Raw genomic sequence first — 20,209 nt, forward strand, 5'->3', positions numbered from 1 at the left:
TTCCTTGGGATACATATCTAGAATCTCCTGATCGTCAGCCCAGTCAACATTCCCAAGGTTAGTTTTTTTTCTGTAATTTTATTTACATTTGATTCAAAGTGCACTTCTGGGGTTGTCACATTTGGTTTTTTGTTTTTGTTTTTGGTCACTTGTGTTTCGTATTTCTTGGCCAGTTCCCTGTTTTGATTATGCATTTTGGTGAAATATGTGGGTTTATCACTGGAAGATCAGTGGGATACAAAACTACATACTTTGCTGGCTGCCTCTGACTGAATACCAGATGTGCAGTGATCAGTCACTGACAGACTTTGGAAGAAGTGATGTGACTGGTCACTGATCATCATGCATATCTATGATCTACGTGGTAATTTGTGAATTGAAGAGCTAGTGGTGGAGTTTGTACTTTACGCAATGACCCAGAGTTAATATGACATGGTAACTGAAATTTGAACCATGTTGTTGGGGAGTTGGTGTTATTTCACTAAACTGGAGTAACTGAAATATGTGCATATTGGAGTCATGAGAAGGACTGCCTATAGTTGCCAGAAGTTAAATAGAAGAGAATTACACATAGCAATACAAATTTCTAGTTTCTTCGGGAACAAAAAATCTCTAGGTGGTTGACCACCCACCTTGGGACATGTGTTTTCCAGTTGTCCCAGTTCCACCACTCCTTGTTACCATATATTTGTGGCCTCTCCTGATGAACTGTACAATGTAATAGCTACTAGCTACAAGTGATTACTAGCTACAGGGTGGGTATTTAAAATGTAAAGTTTAGATTTAATTTTTAAATACAAAATTAAAATTAAAACAAAATGCAATTAAAATTCAATTCGTCAGTTACATCAGCCACATTTCAAGTGCTCAGTAGCCACATATGGCTAGTGGCTACTATATTGAACAGTTTAGGATCTAGAAAGTTCCACTCGACAGCACTGCTCTATAGGCAGTGATCTACATTAGCTAAATTAGTATGGATCAAGGAATATCAATAACTTTGAAAATCTGAAATACTATCACTTTCAATCTGAATTATTCTTTCTTTCTTTTTTTTTTTTTTTTAATTTATAAACTAAATGGAACCAGAAGAGATTCTGAGTTAAGAGTACGTTTTCAGGCCGGGTGTGGTGGCTCACGCCTGTAATCCTAGCACTTAGGGAGTCCGAGGCGGGCGGATCACAAGGTCAGGAGATCGAGACCATGGTGAAACCCCGTCTCTACTAAAAATACAAAAAATTAGCCAGGCGCTGTGGTGGGTACCTGTAGTCCCAGCTACTCGGGAGGCTGAGGCAGGAGAATGGCATGAACCCGGGAGGCAGAGCTTGCAGTGACCCAAGATCACGCCACTGCACTCCAGCCTGGGGGACAGGGCAAGACTCCGTCTCAAAAAAAAAAAAAAAAATACGTTTTCAGGGAGAACCCTTGTGGATTTTTTCCTTATAGAAACATTAAAGGTGTTGGAGTCTCTGAACTCTATGGCATAGTATTTGAGATTGCAGTCTCGTGGAGGAGCATTTTTAATCGTAAGAAACTTCTGACACCTATTTTAGCTGTGGTTATTTAAGCAGTTTCTATTTTCTTTTAAGTGATGATGGTAAAGACAGGGACAGTGGTGATGTTGGTAATGAGAGATTATGGGGCCGATGTCTGACTCCCCATGACAGAAGACTGTTGGTCGTCAAAGACAGGTTTTTAATATCTAAGCATACAAAGAAAATGAGAGTGAATTTTAAGATTCTTCAGAAGGAATAACAATATACAAATGTGAAACTGTTCCAGAATTGCCAGAACATCTGTTTTGTTTCCATAGTTTTCTTTTTCCTTAGGCATGCTTAAATATTTTTTTCAGTTATATAAAAAATGAAATTCAAATATATAGAAATCTTCGAATTTCATATTTTTATAGATCCTTGTGGATTATTCGGTTTACTAGTTTTTTTTTTTTTTTTTTTTGGTGACACAGTCTTACTCTGTCACCCAGGCTGGAGTACGGTGGCGTTATCTTAGCTCACTGCAATCTCTGCTTCCTGGGTTCAAGAAATTCTCCTGCCTCAGCTTTGCGAGTAGCTGGAATTACAGGTGTGTGCCACTGTGCCTGGCTGATTTTTATATTTTTAACAGAGACAGGATTTCACCCTGTTGGCTAGACTGCTTTCAAACTCCTGACCTCAAGTGACCCACCCACCTTGGCCTCCCAAAGTGCTGGGATTACAGGCATGAGCCACCACACCTGGCCAGATCTACTAATTTAAACATTAGGTAAACCATATAGCATTCTGTGCTGTCTAAACATAGCTTGAAAAATGACATTAGAGTGAAAAATTGCAAATTCTAAATGCATTTAAATATTTAAAATATTTTTCCAGTGTTTGTTTTTACATTTTGAGATTTTTTTTATTGTTAGCAATCATACAGTTAGAACTGGAGAGGAAGACTAATTATAAGATGATTAATTCCTAGACTCTGCTACCAGTGGTGCTTAGATTATGAGGGGGAAATAAAAAGCAGACAGAGATCAAATGAGGAAATGGAGATAGGTGGGTGAGTGGAATGTAGAAAAGTAGAGACATTTTAAACATGAGATGAGTGAAGATCTGGGTTCTAAATGATAACACTCGTGCTAGTGAGACACTGTTTAAATCACATAACCATATCACCATTGCTGAATTAAGGGAAGCTTTGAGGGAATTCATTTCCATTGACTATTTTTTTTTTCCTAAACCAACATTCGTTCAGCTTTTATTTGTTGGTGTGAAATATGCTATTATTTTGAAAAAACACTTTTAACATCCCAATGAAGTAGGTACAAATATTAACCCAAATTTAGGAAGAGGACAGTAGGCTAAGAGATTTGAAGAAGAAAGAGTAGAAAGAAGGGGGAGTTTTTTGTTTGAAATCCTGGATTTGCGATTGTATTTCTTTTACTGTTTTTAAAATGCCCCAGCCTCTCCTGTCATTGGCAGTTGATTTTATTAGGAGAAAAGTGTAAGCAGATGGAAAGAACATTTTTCCCCCCCTTTACAGGCCTTGGAGGTTTAGTGATAAATGCTGAGCTATATTTGCATACAAATCACTATCTTGAAAAAGTCTGCTTTCTTGACACTCTGGCAGTATAGTTCATTGCTGAGTTGTTGTTGTTGTTGTTGTTGATGAATTGCTGCTTTGTTTTTAGAGGCTGCCTGATTAACTTATTCTATTCTGGAAGCTGCCACAGTGACATTAAACCGTCTTTTGCTTCCTGTTTTGGAAACATTTGGAAATCACTGGCTGCTGAAATTTTCCTCTCTTTCTCTCTCTCTCTCTCCTTTTTTTCTGATAGAATTTTCTGCTTTTTTATTGTTGAAAATGATGTAGCCTATTCTTTAATTTTGAATGGATCACACAATCATCTTTATGTGTCCAGCTGTCTTTTGTTGGAAGAGACATGTCTTAAATTGTTCACTGCTGAATCGGTTTAAAATGACTTCGGTGTTAAGATATTAAAAAATTTTTTTTTGTTTGTGTTTTATGGAGGCTCCATGCTTGTGAATGATAGCACATTGCTCAGACAGAGTAAACTTCTTTTCTTACTCTTCAGTACTGGGTATATTAGATTCTAAGCCAAAGTGAGCAAAAGTCTGAGCCTGTTTCTAATCATTCTCTTGGGAACTAATCTTCAAAGAATTCTTCTGATTTAAATCTAGGATTCTTATCTTAGTTGGGGTCAGGAGACTGTTTAAGAATTTTATACCAGAGGAAAACAATGTGTGTGCATGCACACATGTACCATTTTGCGAACAATTTCAGGAGATTCATAGAAGCCCTGGAGCCAATCTGTAGACCCAGGTTAGGAAACTGCTCTAGGTATTTCTGGAGAATTCTATAAATTCAAGAAAGAAAAGTCTCCAAATTGTGAGCTACATGACATTGTCCCATCCACCATATCTCAAATTACATCACTCTTCACCTACTACCCAAGCCAGAACCTTGGAATCCTCTTTGATTCTCCTCTTCCTTTTTGCCTCCATTAGTCAGTCTTGTTGCTCCTACCTCAAACATACATCTCAAATTCTCTGCATCCCCACTGCCACCACCATAGGCCAGGTCTGTCTTGAATCTTTTACCTAGACTGCAGTAAAGATATTCCCAGTGGCCTTCAGCTTTGCAAAGAGAACCCAGAATCTGTCATACATCTCCACTCTCCACTGCCCGAAATGCTTTGGTGGCTTTCCCATGCATGGTGAATAAATCCAGAATGCTGACCAAGGCTATCAAGGGCCTGCACTCTTTCCTGAAGATCCAGTTAGACCAAGTGAACTGGGCTTAGTTCATGGCCAGCTTAGCTGGTTTGGCTTGTTACGGTCTTGCCCTTGCATTCTTGCACCTTTTCTTTCTCATCTCACCCCTTACATTTTCACAGTAGTTACTATGTCACTTACCTTTGTCTGTTTACCCTCTAGATTTCACATGTTTGAAAGGGAGAGGATGACTGTACCTGGTTGTGCTGTATCCTCAGTGTCTTCTGTAATACTTGCCAGGTAGTCGGCTCTTAATTCACAAATATTTACTGAATGAATATATGAAAAACTACAGAGTTCTTGGAAGTGTTTTGGCTTTATCCTTTTCTGTAATATTCGACTTTGTGATCTTTCACTAATTCATTCAGAAGTTCATTCACTGAACACTTGGTGAATGCCTCTCACTATAAGAAATCCTCACATCTTTTATTTTAGGTTGCTAGCTCATGGAGGACTGATTTTGAGAGAGAAAGATGTTGATTCATATTCTGTGAGAATGCCAAATTAGTGTTAAGTATGACTCTCTTTCATTTTTTTGAAATAAAGGATGTTTCTATTAACATTAGTAGCTGTCATAGAAGAGGGTTCCTCATTGTTATTAAAAAACATAGAACAATGTTATCTTCAAATTTTTCCAAGGTTCACTGAGTTAATAGTTCTCAAGTGTTCCATTTAAAAGACATGCAGTACTTTTGATGTGTGAAGGAAAGGCCAGTTCATATTTATTTTTCTATGCCTTTAGCTGGGTTTGTTTTGTATTAGGAGTTCATAATTGACTTTTTTTTTTTTTTTTTTTTTTTTGCTGTTAAGTATGTTTTTCTTAATGGTTTACATTTAAGTAAGTTGAGTCTGTACTGGTTCACTGGTCTCTTAAGAACCCACAGTTTGGGGAGCATTTTGAAGAAATTATTTATTAGAAAGAATTATTTCCCAGATTAAACAAATAAGCCTACATGACATTTCTTCTTTCACCAAATATTTATTAAAGGCCAATTCTATGTTAAGCTCTGTGTGTAGCACCAGGAATGCTAGTTGAGCCTATCTATAAAGGAGTATTTTCTCTCTTCTAAGGATGCTTTGTCTGCTAAATACCACCCCTACCTTTAATCTCCTCTCTCCCTTTCTCTCATTTCCTATTTCTTTCCTTTCATATTTATAGTTTGGCTACTGTTTGCCTTCAGATGGCATCTGAACTGTGCTGTCTGGTTGCTCCATTGGCTTGGCCAGCTATATGGAAGATCTGATGGAAATTGGAATTTTTAGTGTCTCTTGAGTGGCATAAGCAAATCTAAATTTGGAATCCATGCTTTCAAAACCTGATAGAGCTTGCACTGAAAGAATCCTATCTATGTGGGAGTTTGGGCCCCAGGTTTCACTCTAGCCACCCTATGGAGGTATCTGCTCAGGGCACTCCCCTCATTCACGTACTGGTGAAATGAAACTGTGTATATGGTGAGGGTGCTACTAAATTTTTTATGTTGCATGTGGTTTTCTAGATCTGCAATGAGTTGCAGATTTTTAGTATTACTTTCTAATCTCTACTTCACTAAAAAGACTTTTACAGAGTTTTTGAAATGATTCTCATTACAAAGTGCATCTGAAGTTTAAAATAATGGCTCATTGGAGTTATCTTTAAATATTTCTTTTGCTGCTGAGTGCACTTTATTTCTTCTATTGCCATGCTCCTTCAACTCTTAACTCCTAAGAGCATTTTTACAACATGTTCATTTTCATATTGATGTGTTCCCATTCTCATGTTTACACATTATGGATAGACTCTTTTGAGTGACAGTTAATTTTCCTTTTCAGTACTCTCCTAACCAGAATTATCTAAATTCTAGACACTTCTGTATATCTCTAGGACAATAACAGTAATAGTAGATTTTCATAATGATTACTGAGAGGCATTGCAAGTCCCAGAAATGACTTCTATGTCATTAAGAAAGGGAGAGAGGGAGTTCTAGGAAAAACATTTTTATTGCTGTCTAATTGAAGAATGACAGGTACTTGGTATACACGCTAATATTTTTTTCCTCCTTCATGGCAGCCAAAACTAATACATTCCTCAGTTCTTTCCTCCTTTCCTTATCAGAGCTTTAGAATCCTCTTCAACATGCTGCTCTAAATAGCTACTACAAGTTGGCTGGGGTTAGCAAAAGAGGTAAATTATTTAAGAACAAACTTGCCCTAGTCACTATGACCACAATGCTCAGAGGCCCCTACTGACCTATAATTCAGGGTCTCACTGCCAGAGCAGCTACCATGGCAAGGCACTGCTGCCTGTCTTGGTGAAGGAAATAAAGCTGACAGTCACATACTAGCAGTTAAGGGCTTTAGCCCAGAAATGACATATATCATTTTTGCTCACAACTCTTTGACCTGTATTCCTTGAGCTTCACCCAACTGCAAGGGTCCAGAAGGCCTACCATATGCCCAGACATGGCAGTAACCTGAACTGTTTGGCAAACAGCACTAATGACTGCCATATCCCATTTGATGTATTTTAATGCTGAACTTCTCAGCATATTTCATTTCACAGAATGCTCTCTTTCTTTGCCCATGTGATTAATAGGACGTGTACTCAAGTTTTTGTTTGAAAAACAGAAAAATTATTCAGGCCTCTCTCTGTTTTGGGAAATGATGCTTAAGGTTTCCAAAGAACATCCTCTGAAACATATGTCCTATATAGTGTTCTACAATATTAATAATAATAAATAATAATTATCATTCTGTAGTTAAGCAGATTTGAGCAGTGTTGCATACTATTTCTTATTTTTGAGAAGCCAGAATGCATCTTAGTAGAGTAAATCTGCTGATGAATACTGCAGTAAAGAGAGCTATTTAACTTCATTTCATCCAGTGTTTCTCAGTCTTCTTTGACCACACAGGTTTTTTTTGTGTATAATGTCTAACAGCATCCCATGGAAGCAGTGCTCTGCTATCCCACTCTGGTAAACACTGCAGTAGGTATTATACATGGAGGCTTTTATAACCTTGAGAGGCACTGAAACAGCATGGACATTATAACAGTGTTGTAACACATGCCCCTGACTGGGATTTTCACTTAATAGCTACATGACCTTGGTCATGCAGTTAAACTTTTTTGGCCTCAACTTCTGAATCTAGACATTGGGAGGTGATATTATCTAACTCAAAGGGTTATTGATTAGCACTAGACCATACTAGGCAGCAAACAAATGTTATATGTTGTTTCCTTCCTTTAATGATATCATTTACTTATTTCCCACATACTTAGTTTATATGAGCATACTTTTTCCAGATATGATGCTCTTATCTCAATCAGTATAGCATTGCTTTGCATTGAAAAGTTCATAGAAAAATATGTGAAATTCAACCAAAGAATCTGTACCAGAATACTGTCAGGCTGTGGGCTCCCCTTTCAATTTACTTTCTTTGAAAGGCACTTGTTTACTTCTCTCTATGAAAATGATTCTTTCTTTTGAGCATCCAGATCAGTACAGGAGTTCTGAGGGCAGCTCAGGGCATGCTGCCTAGACAGGGATACCTGGGTTCTCTTCCTCCAGATGACCAAGGTCTCATCATATCTCTGACCCAAAGCGTATCCCAGGGCAAAACATGAGATAGTGGATATTTGTAAGATGCTTGCCTTGAGAACCAGCTCTGAGCAGAGTACTATCGTTATCTTAAGACACTGCTCTGGAATTTATCATATTCTGGAAATCGCATTTGCTTAAAATTACATCTGTGTCATTTATAGTTATGGTTGATGAATATCCCATGAACCCTTTATTGAGTTACTGAAATGAATATGTTAATACCCATTGAAAAAAGGTGTGGCCCAAACTAGCAAGATGCTTCTTCAGAATTATATTTATTAATGTTCAAGGGTGATATTTCTACCTTTCTGATACGAAAATTCGCCAAAGTGCTTACATTGTGAATAGTAAATTACTTTTTGAGACGCCACCTACTTTGACTCAAAGCTCTGTAACTTGCTATTTAAATCAAATAAATTGAATATTTTCTTGAAAAGTAGCTGACAGTCCATCCTGCTGTTGTTTTGTGAAATGACATTAAGAATTATTTTGAACATTGACAAGGCCTAGGAGTGTTTGTTAGAGTAAATAATGAATTATACAGGGTCTGCAGAGGTCTGCATTGCAAACTGGAATGTTCCTTGCTTATCACTAAACTACACACAGATCTGCAGTAGAGATGAATACAGACTCTTCTTTTTTATTAGTTCAGAAGAATGATTAATCCTGTGTTGTATTATTTGATACTGCCTTACTTCATATTAATATATACACAGGCTAATCAGCCTCATCAAAATCAGTGATATTTTGATGATTTGCTTTATTTTGGTGATTTCTATATTCTGAATCCCTAGGATAGATCAGATATAGAAAACTAAATGGGGGCAAGTCTGAGCAACTCTGATCATAATATTCTGCTGTCATCTTTAATTAATCATCTGAATCAGTACATTTCCATTTCTCTGTCAGTGCTCTATATATAAATATTTCATATTTGTCATGGAAATCCTCCTAAAATTATTTTTAATCAATTATTATCCTTGATGAGCAAATTTTGAACTTATCAAATTTATTGTGAATAAAAATGTGGCAACATGATGGAAATGTTATGTAGTTGGGAAGGTTCTCACTTTTGCAACATCTCCCTTTATTCTGATTCCACCAGTCCTTTGCAGTTGGTTTTGCGGTTCATGAGGCAGTATGGGAGGCCACAGAAATGGCACATGCATCTCATGTCACGTGTCCATTCTCACTGGTGGTGACTGCTCGGAGGTTGTATTGGCAAGGATTTTGGGACACTCTGGTTAGAGAGAATTCTGTGGTGGATTATCGATGTCTGTCATAATTTACCATTGGAAAATAGTGGCAGATGTGCAATGTTTTGCCATCTCAGTGTTAAAGAAAGAGATTTGGTTGGGGAAGCTCACCGACTGAGTTTCATTCCCAATTGTGCTCCTAACTGTGTGACTTTGAACAAGTCAAGTAATCTTTCTAGCCCTATTTTTAAAATCTGACAATGAAGGTATTGGAGTAGATGATGTTTAAGATCCATCTTGATGGGGCACGGTGGCTCGTGCCTGTAATCCCAGCACTTTGGGAGGCCAAGGCAGGTGGATCACCTAAGGTCGGGAGTTTACGATCAGCCTGACCAACATGGAGAAACCCCGTCTCTACTAAAAATACAAAATTCGCCGGGCATGGTGGCGCACGCCTGTAATCCCAGCTACTCGGGAGGCTGAGGCAGGAGAATCGCTTGAACCCAGGAAGCAGAGGTTGCGCTGAGCTGAGATTGTGCCATTACACTCCAGCCTGGGCAACAAGAGCAAAACTCCGTCTCAAAAAAAAAAAAAAAAAAGAACATCTCAACTCTAAAATGCCATCCTGTATTTACTCATAGGACAGCCAAGATACCCTGGGCCCCTGTTAATTTTTAAACATCCTTGGAACTTCCCAGTGTCCATACCCCTTTTGACTGTCATCTTTCCACTGCTCTTGTTAGAAGACAGAATATCTCTACCTTGAATCTGGGTTGGCTTGTGATTTTCTTTGACCAATAGAATTTGGGACAATGTAAGCCTTAAGCAACTTCAGAGATTTTGCATCTATTGGGATGGAAGAGCATGTAGAGTAAAGGGCCTAGTGGACCCAGCTGAGCCCAGGCTCCAGCCTACCTTCCATCTGAAAGCAGTTGCATGAGTGAGTCCAGGTGAGACCCTCAGCAAAAACCATCCATAGACTTATGGTAGTAAAACCTATCAATGTTGGTTTGTTGTTGCTGTTGATTTGAGACAGAGTTTTGCTTTTGTCACCCAGGCTAGAGTACAATGGTATGACCTCAGCTCACTGCAGCCTCCACCTCCCAGGTTCAAGGGATTCTCCTGTCTCTGCCTCCTGAGTAGCTGGAATTACAGATGCCTGCCACCATGCCCAGCTAATTTTTTTGTATTTTTAGTAGAGATGGCGTTTCACCATGTTGGCCAGGCTGGTCTTGAACTCCTGACCTCAGGTGATCTGCCCGCTTTGGCCTCCCAAAGTGCTAGGATTACAGGCGTGAGTCACTGCGCCTGGCCAATCAATGTTGTTTTAAGCCTCTATGATGTGGGGTAGTTTATTATGCAGCAGTAGATAAGTGATACAGAACCTGGAAGTCAGTCAGTGGCTCTCCTGAGTCTAGAAGGTCTGAAATGATCTCTGACAGTAAGGCACCTCTCTGACAGCTGAGGTGCCTTAGTTCTTCATGTTGCCACTTAGTAGGCTAGCTGGGATTTTTTATAGCATGTTGGTCTCAGGCTTCCAAGAGAGCAATAATCAGAGGTTTCAAGGTCACTTAAGGCCTAACGTTGGAAAGTCACACAGCAACACTGCTGTAGATTGGATATTTGACCCTCCAAACCTCATGTTGAAATTTGATCCCTGATGTTGAAGATAGGGTCTAATGGGAAGTGTTTGGGGGCAGATCTTTCATGAATCACTTGATAACATCTTTGTGGTAACCAGTGAACTCTCTACTGCTCTATTAGTTCCCAGAAGAGCTGGTTGTTGAAAAGGGTCTGACACCTCCCTCCCATCTCTCTTGCCTCCTTTCTCACCATCTGATCTCTGCAAACCGTTTCCCCTTCCACTTCAGCCATTAATGGAAGCATCTTGAGGCTTCCACCAGATTCAGAAGCCAGCATCATGCTTCTTGGACAGCCTTCAGAACTGTGAGCCAGATAAACCCCTTTTCTTTATAAACTACCCAGCTTCAGGTATTCTTTTATAGCAACACAAACACAAAGTAAGACAAGCGCTCAAGGGGAGGGGAAATAGACTGCAACTCTTGATGGAAAGAGGGGTAAAGCCACATAGCAAAACAGCCTGTAGGACAGGAGGGATTCTTGTGGTCATATTTGCAAAGAGTAAACCACACCAGCTCTAGGCACCTGACTAATGCAAATATTTCTTTCTTTCATTGTGTGTATTCTGAGTTGGCAGTGTGTCAGCAAGAGTTCAGCATAGGGCTTAGCATGTGGTCACACCACTTTAATGCAGCAAAAACACCTAAAGTATTTATGTTCAAAAAGATAGAGATAGTCAGTTCTGGGCTGGTGGTGAGCATGAAGAGGAAGAGAGGAAGAGGGAAAACAAAAAGAAAGGATTGCCAAGTTTCTGGTAGTCTCTTGTGATATGAATCATGTGTTGTGGAAAGATCCATAATTCTCAGTAATTAGACTGTTCAACAAGCAATGGATTCAGTGTGTCTGACAACCTGACCCAGTGATAGAGGCTGCAGTACCTAAACTTTCTCAGGAGTGTGGCCCATGATGGAGCCCAAGTTATCTTGAAGCAACTGAAAGTCAGGATGAAGAAGGGCCAAAATGCCAGCTTTGTATCCCTCTTTACTTCCTCCAGCCCAGGCAAGTTGGTACTCTCATTTTTGATCTTCTTACAATTCCCTGTTAGGATGAAGGTGTATTCACTGCCCAGTGCTCAGGCCTCCTTTCAGTGTGGGATTGTACGTCTCATATGCTTTCTTTTTCCAAGGTTAGGTGTTTCTTAAGCCTTTCGCATGTTTGCATCATAGCCTTCTATTTAATGGAAACAGTGGTTCCCTTCTATGAACAGAGTGACTCTGGGGAATGCAGGGCACAGTTTTAATAAGAGGCTAGGCAGAAATGGAGTCATGAAAGCTCTGAAAAGCATGACATCACAGCACTATCATTAATAACATGAACTATAGAATCAGACAGACTTGGGTTGAATTCTAGTTTTAATCTCATTTTGAGTGTGCTGGCGTGGCAAGTTTCTAATTTTCCAAAAGAAATTATTGCTTATAATTCATCTTCAACATGGGAATTATGATAGTATTAATAACTTATGGGTTTGTTGGAAAGATTGACTGAGTAAGAGTATGTACAAAAGTGAAATGGTGGTTTGGGCCAAAGGAAGAATGCTTAACAACTGTCTTTGAAGCTAACCTTAAGTTGCTAGACCATTTTTAAGGACAGATTTTGGTCTAGGTGTGAAGAAATGGTTCTACTTTAAAAGGCAAAATGTAGGATGAGATGGAAAAGTTTATCTAACACCCTGAGGCAGAGTTAGATCTGACCTCCTCTGTGCTCCCACAGTATTCTGTACTGATTTCTACCAATAGTATTCATCTCTCTATGTTGTAATGATCTGTTTACACTGCATGGCAGTTTGGGACATTACATTGTGAACTCTTCAAGATCAGCTACTCTGTCCTGGTCACCTTAGCATCCTAAGTCCCAGCATAGATCATGGACTGAGAGGAGACTGCAGTGTTGGGATGGATGAGTGAGTAGGTTGCCAGTCCAATCCACTGGCTAAATCACTCCCCGATTTTTAAAGTCCAGTTTAAATCTCATCTGCTCTAAGAGGTCGCCTTTGGTTTTCATCTACTGTGAGAAATCTCCTTGTCAACTATACAACCTAAGTTATAACTATTGACCTTCGCTTCCTTTAAAAAATATTACTACTAAAAAAATCTCTCTAGATTATAGGGAGAAGTGGTAACCAGCTCCACAAGTTTTCACACATGATATGTACTGGATAAAACATTTATTCAATTCAATACATTAAGTTTAAGTCTTTGAAGGTTATCCTACATGTTGGCTAAGAAATCTTGACAGAGGTGATAATCCCAGGCAAACAGGACCCAGAAGTAAATGTGTCCTTATAGCCTATGTATAATATGGAATTTACCCATTAACAAAGCTTAAGAGGCTCCAGATTAAATTATATTGCATCTGTGGTATTATTTTAAAACAATTGGCATATAAAAAGTGGCATTAGAATTACAAAAACTATCTGCTGTTCTTCAAATTAATTCGCTTTCCCTGAGTTGTTTTTCTAGGAGCAACATGCAAACAAGCAAAACTGGCAAATAATAAGATTTTTTTATGGCATTGAAAAAAAACTTTTGGATGTCATTGATATTACTAAATTTACATTAGATGCATAGGTTGTCTGATTCATTCCATCAATTTTCACAGTAAGCCATTGTTTAAGTGAAATGTCTTCCTTCCCCACTGAGTTGCTGTGTGTGAACATAGCCTAATACAGCACTTACGGACTTCGTTGTAAGCTTGCATGGTTGTCACCCTTGCTGTGGTTTGGTGAAGCCAGGCCTAAGGGAGGGTGTAATTTAAAGCAGGGAGGAGGCATATGGGGAAGGGTCCCTTTTAACACAGAGAAAGCAACTCTGTGGGAGTGGAGGCTGGCAATCTGCTCAAAGGAAATGAAAGGAAATTCTTCATTTCTAAATGGTTCATTGACCCATGATAATAAAGCAAGCCTGCCAAAGATGGATAATTATGTTTTTAAGTGTCAGATGCCCTGTGGGTGAAGGCCTCCCTCCTCCTCTCTTGAGAAATGAACTCCGATTTTAAAAATACTTCTTTTCATAGTTTACCATTGACATGAATTTCCTGATTATGAGCAAAATTAATCAGTTTCTTCTTTCTTTTCCCCTCTCTCTTATGGAAATCAGGCCTGACCAGCTGAGCTCAGTGTGTTTCCCCTTGGGCTCTGAGTTCTTCCAATAGTGGAATGGGGTTGATATTCTAGTGAGACTAGCAATTGCAGAATTATGGTTTTTATTATGCCCCTTGGCTGCTCAGCTCCAGGCAGGAGCATGGTGTCTTAAAACAACAAGAAAAAAGAAACAGAAAAATGTACAAGAGTTTGTTTCTCTTGTTAGTATCTAAAAACTAAACAAATTTTTTATATATGTATATAGTGTGTGTATATACACATGTGCATACATATGTGTATAGTAACTGAAATGTTACTGGTGGGGTAACAGTGAATATTGATTTCCTATCAGTAATTAATCAAATTTCTATCCTTTTTTTCTCTAGATCTTATATGTTGCTGAGACCAGTAATGTAAATATGTTGCCTTGTCTAACTTGCAGAATGCATTAAGAATGTTTTATTTGAATAACGACACAACCTCTTTCTTTCATGATTTAACTTCAAATGTCTTCTTTTGGATTCTAAAAAAAAAAATCAGCCTAAGGAACTCTTGTCATAAATTGCTTAACCACATGGCACATTTCTTAGTTATGGATAAAGTTCACTATACATTTTCAGAATGTCTACACTCTTTTAAAAATAAAATAAACATCTACTTTTGTATGTTCATTGCATAGTTCTCTTATTTCTCTAAACAGATAATTTAAATTAAAAATTTATCACCATGTTCTCCCTAGAGAAACCAAGTGGATATTCCAGTTGCTTCTTCAACCTAGTGCCTTTGGCAGCTGAAGCAGACACAGCTTTAGAATACGGGTCAAGAGATAATGGTCTAGAATAGATCTTGCCTCCTGGCATAATTATCTCACCATACACTTGAGTCTGTCTGTACACGTATGTCCCTTTCTTTTGCGAGAAATTCTTCTGTGTACCACAGCTTCTCCTTCAAAGTGTAATTATCCATGTATGGAGGCTCCCTTTGTACTCTTTGGAGTTCAGTGGATGGTAAATATCTGTTTCTTCGTTCCTTAGTCTTTGAGAGTTCAGGCCCTGGTCCAAGAGTATTCAATTCTGTGGGTATAAACTGCTTTGTTAGAACACTACCCAAAGCCAGCAGCATGGACCTTAACAGACCTTGCTACAGATGTCCTCGTGTGCCCGCTGCGGCCAGTGGAGCGCTTCCGCGACCTGCGACCTGATGAAGTGGCTGATTTGTTTCAGGTGACCCAGAGAGTCGGGACAGTGGTGGAAAAACATTTCCACGGGACCTCTCTCACCTTTTCCATGCAGGTGAGTGTACAGATTACTCAGAAATGATTTTTCTTGCTTTTCAAATCCCAATATTGGGCTTGCTCCTCCTGACATCTCACCAGGAAGGCAGATGTGATTGTTTGTATTTTATGTAGCAGTCGAAAAAAGACATTATTAATGCAGGGCAGCCCTAGTGTCCGTCGGCCCCAAGATGGACCATGGAATGCCATCCAAGGTGATGTCTGAGGCTTTTTTACCAAGCAGGTGGGAGTAATGGATAAGTGATTTAATGGACATTCAGACATTCCAGATTGCTTACTGGAACTGGGACTGGAGAAATCAGTTTCATTCCATGGTAACTAATTTTTGAGCACTGCATGGACAAAACCCTGCTCTAATTCCAGGGTGGCAGTGATATGCAGCTGAGGTTGGGCCTTACCTTTTGTCTGTCTTTAATTAGAGCTGCAGAGGTTGATCACAGATTAGTTAGAAGCTAGATTGACTGGTTGGGTGTGGCCTACTAACCAGTAAAGAAATCAGATCCCCAGTCACTGGAGATTTTTAGGCAGAGTTTGAACCAACACTTCTCAGGTTGGGAGAAGGATGTCCATGGTGAGTCATCAATAGGGAATTGAGTAAATCCATAGTAACATACCATGAGCTCCTTCAGGTCTTCTATGGAAAGGGCTGGTGTGTCAATGCATAAAGTCCTTCATGGCTCTGAAATTGGATGACTCTGTAATTGCCCTTTGGAAGGACACACTTTCAAAATGTGGGGATTCTGTACTCAGCCTTTTAAACTGTATGTTTGTCATTCTTCCTCCTCTCCTCAGCAATCTACCATAGAGCTTCAAAGAGACCAGATAAAGAAAGCCAGTGTTTTCAGGTTATAAAGGCTCTAACTAAAAGTGCTCATCTTCTCAAACAGATTTTTTTCTTTCTTTTTTTGCTGCCATGTCTGTGTTAAGAGTAGCTAAACTTCCCCCAAATGCTTTGTGTATGTGTGTTGCATGTCAAACCATCTGAGTTACCTCTAGGCAGGGAGTTCAGCTCAGAGTGGATTTATCAAGCTTATGTTGCAAACGGTGTTCCTGGAGAGGCCAAACGAAGGCAGTGAATGAAAACCTCTCTTAATGTTTAGTGAGATACAAGAATAAAAATCACATTTATAGGAAATGACCATTGCTGGTTATGAAACATGTTTCACTAGAAAGATAATTCCATACATGTAAGAGCTGACTTGTGTTACCACCTAGAGTACTTTCGTATATGCAATGTGGTCAAACTTTTTTTTTTACTGTAACTTACAGCAAGATATATATTTATTTCAAAATCATGCATGTCCCCCCTGGCATGCATATATTAAATATATGCATATGCCTATATTGATAAAGGAAACCAGAGTTTCACAAAACAATGTTTACTCATTCTGTGCAGTCTAATAGTTTTTATTCTATTAAGATCTGATTTCTGGCTGGGTGTGGTGGTTCACGCCTGTAATCCCAGCACTTTGGGAGGCTAAGACCAGCAGCTCTCTTGAGCTCAGGAGTTTGAGATTAGCCTGGGCAACATGGCAAAACCCTGTCCCTAAAAAAATACAAAAATTAGCCAGGCATGATGGTGCATGCCTATAGTCCCAGTTACTCGGGAGGCTGAGGCAGGAGAATCACTTGAGTCCAGAAGGTCAAGGCTGCAGTGAGCCGCCATCATGCCACCACACTCTGGCCTGGACAGCTGAGTAAGACCCTGTATAAAACAACAACAACAGCAACAACAAAAACACCTGATTTATTTTGTTTGTAATGCTGATTGCAACCTATTACGTTGACTTCATGACCCACTAATAGGTTGTGACTCAAAGTTTGAAAATCCCTGATATACACAGTTGCGCTTAATCCTTGCCATAGCAGGGCAGGAGTTCTCACCCCATCAGTCAGGCTCGTAGAGGTAGACAGACCTGGCTAAAGTTGCAGAAGCCAAATTCTGTTTTGGAATTTCTGATTGTGGAGCCATTGCTTGTTTTGGCATCTCAACCAACTGAGTATCTGCTTTTGCTTTTTATTATGGCTGGTTACTTGGTGAGTTTGCTCATTTTCAACTAAGCTTCAGAAACAGAGAAAGGGAACCAGTTGGGAAAAGGGTCCAGCTACAATGAACACTACCATTGGTCTCCCCCAAAGTCAGAATAGCCAGAGAGGACTCTTCCCATATGAAATACCCCATATTCTTGCTTAATGGCTTATGTTTATAGCATATTTCCTGAGTAGAAGCTTAAAATAATCAGACTTTAATTAAACCACATCCAAAGATAACCAAAAGGTGTGATACTTCACCTCCCCAAACATTTTCAGCCTTCCTTTAATGCAATTAAAACCATAGCCAAGAGCAAAGAGCATGAAAAGTAGCAAGGAGTTGGCTTGCTGGATAATTTATATCATTTTTATACATAACTTCTCACTTACTCTCAGGCGGAAATGGAGAACTGTCTAGTCCCACCCATTTGAAGCCAATGGTCCCCATGAGAATACTATAAATTAACACACAATGAAATTGCATCTAAATTATTAATGGGTGATATTTCTGAATAAGAAGGAGATACCATCTATCTATTCTCACCTCTGTTGGTTTTTTCCTACTTCTAGGATGGCCCCGAAGCTGGACAGACTGTGAAGGTGAGTGCTTATTATGTGCATACAAATTAATAAGAGGCGATTATGAGAACTCATAAAAAATCACAATGAGTCATTTGCAGCACATTGCTGTTTCATTATGTTATCTTCGAGGTCAGAGAGACCCTCAGTGTTAGAGCCATAAATCCTGACATTATAAACTCTGCCAAACAATATGTTTCCCATTAGTTTACAAGACATTTACTTTTAGTAGTAAAATTATTATTGTGCAAATGCTAAAACAGAAACTAAATCAAGGAGTCCGGAAACAGAAGTCAAAGTAGTTCATGTGCGGGAGTGTCTAGGAAATAGCATGTGAGCTTCCTGTGGGTTTTTGCAGCCCCATGTTAAGCCTGGGGTGTCTTTGACACACCTCTGCTTCTTGACATAGTCTGCTTTTGCTTCATTGTTCTTGAGTGTAGGGATAACCGCAGCAGTAGCATCAAGCTGCCTCCCTTCCTTCCTGTCTCTGTGCTTCTCTCTGTTCTCCTTCTCGTCACCCCCACACCTACTCTTTTCCTCCCTATATACTTAATACCAAAGTTCAAACCTAATGGAGTCAGTGGAGCTCAAAGATGGGTTTTTAAGTGTGCTAGGAGAAGAAAGGAGGATTTATTAGGATAGTCTCTGCTTCTGTAGTAAAAATAAAATAATAAAATCCTGGCTGATTCAGAAGCTGGGTTTCAGCTCTTTTCATACAAACACTAATTCCTATACGGGTAGATCCTGCACCTAAGTCACAGAAAAGGCTCTATTTTTGGTGCTAGAAGTCAGACGCAAGTCAGGCTGGGATGTTAATGTTACACTTTGTTGAAATAAAGTTTAATGGTTTGAAGACTAGCTGTGAGTGGATAAGGTGATGCCCGCACAAACAATGCCAAATAAACGTAAGTTCCCTTTTGATCTTACTTTACTTTGGACTTTAACACAGCTATTCTGGGACTTTTAAAATAGAATCTCTGGGAAATACCTCTAAGAAGTGAAAGTTTATGTAGGGACTGCCACCATATGAGCCACCAAATTCCTTATCATAAAAAAGGGCTAGCCTCCTAATTGCTCTACACACAGGGTGTGGTGATAGACAGAGACTTTCAGCTTTCCTCTATCCCACTGTCTCACCTCCACGTGAGGCTCTAAATATACAGATGCAAAGAAAGGATTTAATACCTGTGGCTTGTTTTTGAAATCAATTCTTCAAATGCAAAACACAAATGTTTAAACTTGGTTCCCAGATTTTTTAAAACTCAGTATTCAAATGTAAATTCCAACTATACCGGATTGGTTAGATGCACTATGCAATATCTGTTTGATGGAATTCCTTCAGCCATTGAAAGTCATACTGTCGAGGCATAGCTAGTGACACGGGAGAATGCACAAACTGTATTAAGTGGAATGCACAGAATGATAATAGGTACATAGTGAGCGTAGCTGAAACGTATATGAATAGATAGGTTATATGATCTCAAAATTTCATTTAGCTATTCTAAAGCGGGGTAGAAAATATTTGCTCTACAACAGGCTCTGGATAGAGACAGAAAGTAGATTAGTGGTTGCCAGGGACTGGGACAAGGAAGGAATGGGGAATGATTCCTAATGGGTACAGGTTTCTTTTAGGGTAATGAAAATGTTGTGGACTTAGTGGTGATGGTTGTGCAACATTGTGAATATAATAAAGCCACTGAATTGTATGTCTTAAAATGGTGAATTTTATGATATTTGAATTATCTCTTGACTAAAATTAATACACACACACACACACAAATAAGCAGTGAGCCTAGCTGAGCTGATAACTATGGCTATAGATTATGTAGCTCCAATAGTAATTACTTTTTAATGTCCCAATTATCTGGCCAAAATGTGTAATGTTTTTGTTAGCTTTGATGGTGATGATGATGGACTAATTCTTAACAGATAGTACTTATATATGAATTGTTGAATGTGGTTATTGTTATCACCACTCTGATTATTTAGCTTAAGTTGATTTTTTAAAAATAATTCTGTTTTCTAAATCAGCAGATCATGTTGTTTTGCACATCTTTCAATTGTTTCCACCCTGATCACAGAAGTCCCCTGATATGAATTAATGGGGATATCTTGACTCATTTGTAGAATACAGTGGTTAAAGGAAAACCACCATACACACACACACGCGCGCGTGCGCGCGCAAAATTCCAGCGAACAATGAAGGTTCCAAAGCTGTCCTTTAGACAGAGTATCCATATCTAAAGTTGTTGAATCTGCTTTTCAAAATGTGATCTTTGTATCACCTGCATGAAAATTAACTTTGATATCAGTCAACAACAAAAAGTTGATTCTTAGGTCTTATTCTAAACCTACTTATTTAGAATATTGTGATTGGGGCTTGGGAATCTTCACTATTAACAAGCACATCCCATGATACATATTTGCCAGCCTCAGTATTGTATGATGATAAAATATTGAGTGGCAGTGGTCACATAATTATGACCCCCGGAAGCCAGTCTTGCAGTAGCCAGCCCCTCTAGGGGACAAAG

At 39.1% G+C, this 20,209-nt stretch overlaps 1 protein-coding gene across 3 annotated transcripts in view; it reads left to right on the forward strand.

The window, feature by feature from the left end:
• FHIT (fragile histidine triad) overlaps positions 1–20,209 on the forward strand; it is a 1,500,125-nt gene that overhangs the window by 1,220,675 nt on the left and 259,241 nt on the right. For 2 of the 3 annotated variants that reach the window (XM_025377569.1, XM_025377568.1), the window contains exons 9-10: positions 14,921–15,066; positions 17,670–17,699. In XM_025377569.1, coding sequence (XP_025233354.1) covers positions 14,921–15,066; positions 17,670–17,699 — 176 coding nt within the window. Of the gene's footprint in view, positions 1–14,920; positions 15,067–17,669; positions 17,700–18,520; positions 18,584–20,209 lie in introns of those variants that run through there. The other variant, XM_025377566.1, reaches the window with a different exon arrangement.

Source organism: Theropithecus gelada, chromosome 2, assembly GCF_003255815.1.
Source record: "Theropithecus gelada isolate Dixy chromosome 2, Tgel_1.0, whole genome shotgun sequence".
Lineage (NCBI taxonomy): Eukaryota > Metazoa > Chordata > Mammalia > Primates > Cercopithecidae > Theropithecus > Theropithecus gelada.